Source organism: Haliotis cracherodii, unplaced genomic scaffold (assembly GCF_022045235.1).
Source record: "Haliotis cracherodii isolate W230 unplaced genomic scaffold, xgHalCrac1.p SCAF_14, whole genome shotgun sequence".
NCBI lineage: Eukaryota > Metazoa > Mollusca > Gastropoda > Lepetellida > Haliotidae > Haliotis > Haliotis cracherodii.
The window spans coordinates 339,458-351,141 of NW_027266269.1; the positions used below are offsets into that span (position 1 = coordinate 339,458).

An 11,684-nucleotide genomic window follows, 5' to 3' on the forward strand; every position below is an offset into this window, starting at 1 on the left:
CATACAACATAAAATAGGTTACATGTAATCAGCGGTCACAGGAACACATACAACATAAAATAGGTTACATACAATCAGCGGTCACAGGAACACATACAACATAAAATATGTTACATATAACCAGCGGTCACAGGAACACATACAACATAAAATAGGTTACATACAATCAGCGGTCACAGGAACACATACAACATAAAATAGGTTACATGTAATCAGCGGTCACAGGAACACATACAACATAAAATATGTTACATATAACCAGCGGTCACAGGAACACATACGACATAAAATAGGTTACATATAATCAGCGGTCACAGGAACACATACGACATAAAATAGGTTACATATAATCAGCGGTCACAGGAACACATACGACATAAAATAGGTTACATGTAATCAGCGGTCACAGGAACACATACAACATAAAATAGGTTACATGTAATCAGCGGTCACAGGAACACATACAACATAAAATATGTTACATATAACCAGCGGTCACAGGAACACATACGACATAAAATAGGTTACATATAATCAGCGGTCACAGGAACACATACGACATAAAATAGGTTACATATAATCAGCGGTCACAGGAACACAATGGCGGGACCCTTCTCGCCATCGATAACGTCATAATAGGCATGATTCGAATGACGGTTAGTATTAAGTGTATCTCCCTGTACTGTAGGTAAGTACTGCAGATACACCAACTCCTCTTGCTGCATCTGATCCTGGTGCTCCTCCTGTTCCCTGCAACATGGAGATATGCATATATTTAGGATATTTGTGCATAAACTACATTTTCACATGCGTACATGAGCTATTATCGTTTCGTCACCAGAAACCCGCGAAGACCCGGGTAAAATAGGTTTTTAGCAACCCATTTTGCAATAAAAGGCGACTATGCTTGTCGTAAGAGGCGACTAATGGGATCGGGTGGTCATGCTCTCTGATGCATGTCATCGTATCCCAATTGCTTGGATCGATGCTCATGATATTAATCACTGGATTCTCTGGTCCAGACTAAGTTTTTTACAGACCGCTGTCATATAACTGGAATATGAAACAACAACCAAACCAACCAATCGTCACCAGAAGCATAATCTTACATTTCTGATCTGTTAGAATGCGTCGAAACGTACACTAAATCTGCAATCATATACGTTAGACAGATATTCCAGTGTTGCTTTACACATTCAAGAACATCAGTGATTAAAGTGTTGGGAATCATTGAAGCTACCAACCGATCCTGCTTCTCTCAGAAAAGGATCGACCTTTCCCCCACCTTGTGGTATATTATGATGCATGTTGGTTCCTAATCTCTTCTCGTAATCATATCAGAAACTACTGACACTAACGAACTTGATGCTTATTAAAATGTACATAATCATTATCAATTCAATAGATCTTCCAGCTACCCATGCTTGACTATGCCTGTCGTAAGACGCGACTAACGGGATCGGGTGGTCAGGCTCTCTGACTTGGTTGATGCATGTCATCGTATCCCAATTGCGTGGACCCATGCTCATGATGTCAATCACCGGATTTTCTGGTCCAAACTCGGTTATTTATAGACCGCCGTCATATAGCTGGAATATTTCTGACTTCGGCATTAAACAACAAACAAACAAACACACATTAACCATAAGTGAATATTGCGCAATAATAACCCAGTCAGGGAGTTAACTGTCTTCTCTTAGGTGTGATAACAATTTCCTCCATTGAACAGTTTAACTAAATTACGTTGATTTGATCAGTGGGGAAATGAAGATTTGACGTGTATGAATTACTAGCATATCCTGACAAAAACCCAAAATAAGTCATAGTGGTGTGAATAGTAAGTATGGTTTGAAGCATGAGTCAAGTAAAATAAACATACAACACACTACAGGGGTCGTGTAGTGACTGTTACCATAACACTGCGACGAACTCACCTTTGTTTGGGGAAACGCTTGCAGTAACAGAGACAGAGTGTCAGCAAGATGCCCGACACAAAAAGTAGCATTGATGCCAACAGCCAAGTCAGCACACTGCCTGTCTTCTGATCGTCATTCCCATCTGGCAAAAAGACGAGCGACTAAATATTTTAAAATGTTTAATGAACTAGTCATTAGTGTCATGCACACTAGATCAGCTCTTGTTCCATGTCCTTGAGCAAACAAATAGCGAATATATTACGTTCGCCTTGATGAAGAGCATGGTCATACAGCGCAAGGAACAAGTTTACATTTTAAAATATTAAGGTACATTACACATGTGCGTGTCACACGTGTAGATAAGGTGCCTGTGTGGTGTATTTTTTAACATCGCACTAAGCGATATGAATGCTCCCGTTGTAAAACGACGGCCTGCACGCAATCGAGTCCAGTGATTTGTGATGTGCAACTCTCTGTGTACCATGACATACTTGCTTTCGAGCCTGACATCCTGATCCATTTAGGTGTCCTTACTTCCAGCATAAGTTGCTGGGAGCACATGCATAGTGATGTACTGTATTGAGGAAGTAACTGAGTTGAGCAGTTTTACAAGTGTGACATTAGAAACTGAGGATTTAGCATTTTGAACAAATTCATTTATACATTCATCTATCCAGCAGGTGTCTGCATAAGGGGAATGTACACCTTCGTAGTGTCGTGGTACACGTCCTTGTCATCTGATCAGAAAAACAAGAACATCCAGACATACTACACATGTATGGGTGTAGTTTTGTCGAGCATCCAGGTATACGACCATGCATACAGTCTCGGGAAGCCACGTGTCTTACATGTTTAGAGATACATAAGGAGGGACATCCAGGTATACAACCATGCATACAATCCCAGGTAGTCACGTGTCTTACATGTTTAGAGATACATAAGGAGGATCATCCAGGTATACAACCATGCATACAATCCCGGGTAGCCACGTGTCTTACATGTTTAGAGATACATAAGGAGGAACATCCAGGTATACGACCATGCATACAATCCCGGGTAGCCACGTGTCTTACATGTTTAGAGATACATAAGGAGGAACATCCAGGTATACAACCATGCATACAATCCCGGGTAGCCACGTGTCTTACATGTTTAGAGATACATAAGGAGGAACATCCAGGTAAACAACCATGCATACAACCCCGGGTAGCCACGTGTCTTACATGTTTAGAGATACATAAGGAGGATCATCCAGATATACGACCACGCATACAATCCCGGGTAGCCACGTGCCTTACATGTTTAGAGATACATAAGGAGGAACATCCCGGTATACAACCATGCATACAATCCCGGGTAGCCACATGTCTTACATGTTTAGAGATACATAAGGAGGGACAACTTGGAGTGTGAGTGAGTGAGTTGGGTTTAACACCACTTTTTAACAGTAGTTCAGTTATATCACGGCGTGTCAGCTTAATGTGGGAGGAAAGCCCGAAGTGATGCAGATCTCAGACGTTTACCACTTTGGTGAAACCAACGAGCACGGGGATGGTGCTGACAAACCTTGAAACATAATCGAGGTGAACCGGAATTCGAACCCACAATCATAGGTTTCTGGCATACCCAAGGGACGCAACTCTGCACAGTGCATCGCGACGCCTTAGAAAACTTGGCCACCCGTGCCCCCAGGAACGTATTGGATGAAATGAACACTGTTCAAGGGTAATTCATATGTGAAGGTTTATTATGGACATTTACCTACATTTGTATCAAGGCTATGCTTACATTGTTGACCACAGACATACTCACATGATGCGTGTTTACAGCTGCAATCTTCATCAGTTCCATTGCAGGGTGGACATTCACACTTCGGACCAACGTATGGAGCGTGACACTCAGCACATTCCCCTGCCGTCCTGTTGCAGGACTTGCACCTACTTGAACAAGTCTTACAGTCAGTCCCATAGTAGGAGTCTACACATCCAGACACACAGGAGGAGCCCAGCTGACAATATCCTCCATCACAACCACCTGGACATGCTGTACAGGTACCTCCTGGGTTGTAGCATGGCATTTCGCAGGCTGTACCTTGGTATCCAGATACGCAACCGTCAGTGCAGTTGCCATTGCCATTGCTTGAAAGTTCGCATTTCCTTTTCAAACAATACTTATTGCAAACAGAACCGCATCTCGCATCAAAATACCCAATGGTACACTCGAGGCAATATCCCGTCGTGCTGTCACACTGTGAACAACGTTGGTTGTCCTTGCATGGTGGGGCAGGAGAAACAGAACTTGTATTCATCGCTGGGAATTGAATTTAAACACTTGAGTTAGTATGCACGATACATTCAAGTATATTACATAATGAATAAGATAAGTCTACCTGTCGACATGAAAATTAATCTGAAAAACATCAACTTGTTTTGTTTTAATAGAGACACTCAGAAAAAGTAAAGCGGAAACGACTGGCTCTGTCACTGTCCATAGTTGATCCATCCTACTGAGGGGGCACGGGTGGCCCAGTCGTCTAAGGCGCTGCGATTCACTGTGCAGCGTTGCGTCGCTTGGGCACACCAGAAACCCATGATTGTGTGTTCGAATCCAAGTTCGCCCCGATTATGTCAGCACCATACCCGTGCTCATGGGTTTCACCAAAGTGGTAAACGTCTGAGACCTGCATAACTTCGGGCTTTCCTCCCACATTAAACTGACACGCCGTGATATAACTGGAATAATGTTAAAAGCGGCGTTACACCCTTCACTCACTCACCTGATACATCCTACTAACATTACATTGAGGCCTACTGCAGGTTTATTCAGGTGAACTGTCCTCCGTCATTCTCACCTTGGCAAGAAACAAGAGTCGACATCAAGAACAGCATAATTAACTCGGTCATACTTGTTCTGAAGAAATAGATGTGATCATGCATATATACAATAAACATGTTTCATTACATTCATGCTGCTAGCTAAGATAACAAACATTTTTTATGCCACAAAATTTAAATAAGACACAGCTGCATGCATTGCTACTCACTTGATTCCGGATAGCACTTGGATGGGAGAAAACAGACAGGGTAGTGTGTTTGTTGCTTATTTGTGAAACTTGAAATTTCATCGAATTAGTTGGATTCACTTTTTCATTCCCTATTTACAAGGACATCATACTGTACGCTTTTGTTCAAAAAATCAACTGTATTTATATAAACCCATGCGATTGACAGGTCCGTGTTTGTATTTAAAGGTATACTAACCACACAGATTCGTCATTAAGGAACAATGTCAGTGCCTGGTTAAAATATGAAATGAAGCATATTACTTGTTGTCTGTTAAACGTCACACGAGTCAATATTGCACATACAAGACGTTGATCTGTACAAAGTCTGCACCAGGCAATCCTATGATTACATCATGCACATCAATCCATGAAGTTGGGAAACGATGATATGTAAGGAACCAGGTCAGCGAGTTTAATCACACGATCCAGACTGACATGTTGACAGCCTCAATGTGACATCTGTGTTGTGTGATTGTATATGGGGCATGTGATCTATGTCATGCGGCATGTGGTATGAGATGCGTGAAATGTGATATGTGCCATGTGTCATATGGTATGTGATGTTTAAATTGTGGCATGCTATATTTGGTATTTGAAATTTGCCATGTGATATATGAAATGTGGCATGTGATATGTGGTATGTGATATGCGGCATGTTATATCTGGTATTTAAAATTTGGTATGTGATATCTGGTATATGAAATATGGTATTTGAAATGTTATCTGTGTCATGAGTTATGACAAATCTGTTTTTGTGTGCGATATTTAAGTGCCGTGTGACATGTGCTATTTAGTAGGTGTCATGTGTCGTGTCACATCTGACATTATTACGTGATATGTGGAACGTGATATCGTGCATGTCGTTTGTATCATGTGTCTTGTTTCATGTGGTATGTGTCACGTGGCATATAACATGCGTCCGTTGACGTGCCCCAAGTATTATCTGACATGGTATGTGGCAATTGACATGTGGTATATAATATGCGGTATAGGATATGTATGGCAAGTGTCATGTTAGGTGGGATATTCTCACTTGGTATGAGACATATGCCATTTGATATGTGTGATATGAGAAATTTCTTATTTCTCATGTGATATGAATAATGCGTCATTCATGATGAGATGTGTTCTATTTGATATGTGGTGTGTACATGTGTCATGTGATTTGTGATATGAGGTGTGTGATATGCACCATGTGGTTTGTGATGTTTGTCCTGTGTCATGCGGATGAGATGCTTGAATGTGATATCTGGTATTTGAAACGTGACATGTGATATGTGATATGTGAAATGTGGCATGTGAACTATTGTATTTGAAATGTGGAATGTGATATGTGATGTGCGAAATATGGCATGTGAATTATGGTATTTGAAATGTGGAATGTGATATGTGATGTGTAACACATGGCACGTGATATCTGGTATTTGAAATGTGGTATATGATATGTGATGTGTGAAAAATGGCATGTGATATCTGGTATTTGAAATGTGGCATGTGATATGTGATGTGTAAAACATGGCACGTGATATCTGGAATTTAAATGTGGAATGTGATATGTGATGTGTAAAATTTGACATGTGATATCTGGTATTTGAAATATGGAATGTGATACGTGATGTGTAAAACATGACATGTGATATCTGGTATTTGAAATATGGAATGTGACATGTGATGTGTAAAATATGGCATGCAATATCTGGTATTTGAAATGTGGTATATGATATGTGATGTGTGAAAAATGGCATGTGATATCTGGTATTTGAATTATGGAATGTGATATGTGATGTGTAAAACATGGCACATAATATCTGGTATTTGAAATGTGGAATATGATATGTGATGTGTGAAATATGGCATGTGGTATCTGGTATTTGAAATGTGGAAAGTGATATGTACATGTGAAATGTTGCATGTGATATGTGGCATGTGAAATGTGAAATGTGGCATGTCAAATGTAAAATGTGATATTTGCCATGTGGCATGTGCTATGTGGTATGTAAAAATGTGGCATATGATATGTGATATATGAAATTGTGGCAGGTGCTATGTAATATATGAAATTGTGGCATATGAAAGGTGGCATGTGATGTGTAATATGTCAACTGTGATATCTGTTATTTGAAATATGGTATTTTAAACTGTTATCTGTGCAATGTGTTCTGGCATAGCTGTTATATGTGTGATATATCATGTGGCATATAAGTGTTGTGTGATATCTGACATTGCTGCTTGATATGTGGAACGCGATATGTCTCATGCTTCTAGTGGCATGTGGCATGTGACATGTGTTTTCCTCATATTAAAAAAAGTTATTCCTTATGTTCAGTTTAGTTAAACATTTAATTCTAAGTTGTTAAACGTTTTATTTGAGTCAAACTTGTTCAGTGCGTTTTCTTCAAATATACATGCAACAAGCAACATGGTGCCATTCCTGATTTTCTGTGATCCACTCAAGTGAGAGTCATTACCATTTTGTCTTTTACACCCAATGGAATATGTATCGGCAGATTATCAAAACTGGATAATCTCTGGCGTCATGATTGATATTTACACCTCTGAGATGAATCAGCAACATATACTGTCATGTCGTGTCTTTTTCCTGGTCATTTAGACCTTCGGAAAAGATCCGGGACAGAATATATCAAACGAAATCAGTTCACGTGCTCATGATCAGTTCAAATACACGCTAAAACCCCTATTTGCATATGGTAAGGATGTCCTCTTTCACGTAGTATGTGTGATCTGTCGTCGGGTTGGGAAGAAGAAACTTGGTGACTCACAAATCTAGTGACATCAGATTCCTGCTGTGACGGAACACTTCTGTGTGTGAATGCCTGACCACAAGATCAAGCCACTAAACACAACCGTAGCTACATTATATGTTCCTGTGTGTGTAAAACAATGTTACAACAATAGTCAGAGAGTTGGAACTGATTGTAAGGAGTATCTTAACCCATAATCGTATGTTTAAACTTGAGTATTGAAATACTACTAAATGCGTTAAACAACAAACACATACACTAACTAAAGGCTTTGCTCCCATATCACGCAGATAAAACGACATGAATGACTAAGTTTCTACATCATGCATGTGTTTGTTGCATAAATAACACAACTACCACCTCCAATACATTGGAGAAAGTATCCATGGCAGAGGATTACAAGATGAGTGATAGATGTTGACGACTGTAGAGCGAGTGTGTTGCTAATGACGCTATAGTTGCTATGGAAACGAATACAACCCGCATCACCTGCAATGTCGTCTACCTTCTCCCGGGAAAGACGCGGGCTACCGAGTTGTGAAATTTCAAGTTCCTGTTTTGTTTCACACGTCAGCATACATTGGTGTGTGTGATGGCATCTTATGTTAATTAGACAAAACGTAATGAAGGAAAGTATGTCTTAACATTCATCTAAGCAATCACATATTACAAAATACACTATTTATTCCTGCCTGTTGATAAATGTCATGAACTAAGTAGCAGTCAATCACAACTCAAACTGATAAAACGCACAATTGCATCAAATGTTACTTCCTTGATACAGACGCACTGACATAGCGACTCATCGAGAGTTTTACTCATAATATTTACGGTCAGGCAGGTCTGCTTGCCCTTGTTGATTTTTTCTACGCTAAAGAATATTTTTAACAATATGAGTTCTCATTTGTTTATCGTTTATATTTTAAATAGATAGAATGTACTGATAGATGTTGATGTTTATAGTTTTTTTGATAAATTGATAGTACAAAATTATTAACTGAGATTGTTTATAGCCTTTCCCTTGACAGGGGTTGTGCTGTTAAATTGTTGTGCCCCTGAGGGGGTAAGACCCGCAAAGCAGGGTATTCGTACCATAGTTTTTCATTGCACTATATTTGTAAATTTTAATTGTTCGCTAAAAATGCGCATAATCGCCAGCAGCTGAAGGGATGGTGAAAACCCTGCTGGGGAACCGTGAAGGCAGAAGAAGTGTCGTAAGTCACCAAGTCCCTGGTAAGGTGGCCTAACTGTTGTTCCTGACGGTCTTATAGCCCGTTTTTACATTGTGCTGTTGAATGATAGTTTATTATTTTACAGGTCCCCAAATATAACTAAAATATGTGATAGTGCTGTAGTTTACTGTCTTTCAGCGACAGGTTGTTATACAGTTTAAATATATTTGTTGTCAATGTTCAACTTTATATTGTCACGATATGGCTGGATTTTTGACGATGTGACGTTAAACTTTAACTCACTACTTATTATATTTAATTAATAAAGTGACAATTCTCTTTTGGAGAGAGACGGTTTTCTGCACGACTACCTCTCACAGTGAATAAAAATGTTTCTGAAAATAGTTTATAACTACTCCTCAGCTGTTAGTACATACGGTTGTGTCCTGTCTGTGCTTTATAATTAAGCTGCTATGCATTATGCAGAAGCATTTGTAGAACAGTTACACTCACAAACTGGCTGATGTAACCAGGACTGTATGTAACATGTCTCGCACTACATATAGATTAGTGTATGTAACACTATTCCCGATGCATAGCTACATAATATACCATGGCTAATGTCTCTCACTACATATAGATTAGTGTATGTAACACTATTCCCGATGCATAGCTACATAATATACCATGGCTCATGTCTCTCACTACATATAGATTAGTGTATGTAACATTATTCCCGTTGCATAGCTACATAATATACCATGGCTCATGTCTCTCACTACATATAGATTAGTGTATGTAACATTATTCCCGTTGCATAGCTACATAATATACCATGGCTCATGTCTCTCACTACATATAGATTAGTGTATGTAACATTATTCCCGAATGCACAACTACATAATATATCATGCCTCATGTCTCTCACTACATATAGATTAGTGTATGTAACATTATTCCCAAATGCACAACTACATAATATATCATGCCTCATGTCTCTCACTACATATAGATTAGTGTATGTAACATTATTCCCGTTGCATAGCTACATAATATACCATGGCTCATGTCTCTCACTACATATAGATTAGTGTATGTAACATTAATCCCGAATGCACAACTACATAATATAGCATGCCTCATGTCTCTCACTACATACAGATTGGTGTATGTAACACTATTCCCGATGCACAACTACATAATATATCATGCCTCATGTCTCTCACTACATATAGATTGGTGTCTGAGAGCTTAACATACAAGATGGACATTCAACACATTCCAAACAGTGTACCTTTATATGCAAACATGACATGCTATATAAATATTCCGATTGCACCCATCAAACACAATATTACATTTGAGAATTGGTTGATGACTATTTAGTTTTTGTGTCCAGACTGTTATATGCATGTGTTGTATTTATATCTGGCGTTTGTTTTATGATAGACAGAAAACTTTACTTTACATATACATATGACACTGCACATCTATTTATAATGCAACCTTGTAAACTGTCAACTCAACGTGCAGCAAATGTATTGTCTATCATTGGTTGTTATCCCTGATTGTTGCAGTGACAACAGTCATAGATTTGTTCACTCTATTTATAACATTACCAAACGTACTCTCAAATATGACCCGGACAACCGAAACACTCGGCACCGTAGTTTCTGTCACGGTTTTTCATTCCTAATAATTGCAGTGAAAGGAGAGCAATGCTATTCAACTGTAATGAGTTCATAGATTGACAGAGACGGTGAAAACATTTGTCGGCGACAGATTCATGTGATATGTGTTGACATGCATTTCTGTTGTCATGGAAACGAAAACAAGACTGTTTTGTGAATTGTGTTTTATTTCTAGAAGCAAAAGTAGAGTCATGAAAAGAAAATAATATGATATAATGACGGTTGAGTTGATAGTGATATTAAAGGGGACAAAACCGTTTAAAATATCTGAAGTAAGACTGGCAGTGACAAATATCATTCTCCCAAATTCGAGGCGCATGTGCTAGAGAACTGTCACTGGCTCCATGTCACGTGTCTTCCCCATACTGCTTCTGCTGTGTCCTTATTAACTTCTACTGGAAGACTGTCACTGGCCCCATGTCACGTGTCGTCCCCGTATTGCTTCTGCTGTGTCCTTATTAACTTCTACTGGAAGACTGTCACTGGCCCCATGTCAGTGTCGTCCCCATATTGCTTCTGCTGTGTCCTTCTACAGGAAGACTGTCACGTGGCTCCATGTAACGTGTCTTGTGTACACTGTAGTCTACACTATAGTCCTTGTTCTGTGTCCTCATCCACCTGTACAGGGAGAGCCGTTCTTATGGTCTGGTGGTTATAGCGTCTGCCCGGAGATTGACCGCCGACGTCATACCAAAATACGTTGGAAAAGATGGCACTTGCAGTTTCCTTTGCCAACGCTGGGCATGCAGGGGCTACGACAAAGACTACTTCGGTATGGTCTATTACAAACATCGTCAAGCAAGGACACTCACAAATTTGCTTTCCCATCGCGAAATAACTGCAATAACCTTGAACGCGTTGTCAAACCCGTTTCCATCTCACCACACCTCACGTTGACATGAAGGCTATCATTGCTCCCATGTCACTTTCGTCTACATCACAGTGTCTACTCTGTGTCCCTATCAACATTTACAGAAAGACGATCACTGGCCCCATGTCACTCTCGTCTAAACTACAGTGTCTGCTCTGTGTCCCTGTCAACGTCTACAGGAAGACGATCACTGGCCCCATGTCACTCT

General features: G+C 39.7%; 1 protein-coding gene across 1 annotated transcript; it reads right to left on the reverse strand.

Annotated features, from left to right (window-relative positions):
* Nucleotides 1-586: 586 nt before the first annotated feature.
* Nucleotides 587-4,867, reverse strand: LOC139460940 (scavenger receptor class F member 1-like). The gene is made up of 4 exons (XM_071242415.1): nucleotides 4,768-4,867; nucleotides 3,729-4,226; nucleotides 1,935-2,058; nucleotides 587-750 (listed from the first exon to the last, which is right to left on the reverse strand). The coding sequence occupies exons 1-4, from the start codon at nucleotides 4,865-4,867 to the stop codon at nucleotides 588-590; spliced, it is 885 nt and encodes a 294-aa protein (XP_071098516.1). The 3' UTR covers nucleotide 587.
* Between the last annotated feature and the right edge of the window lie 6,817 nt (nucleotides 4,868-11,684).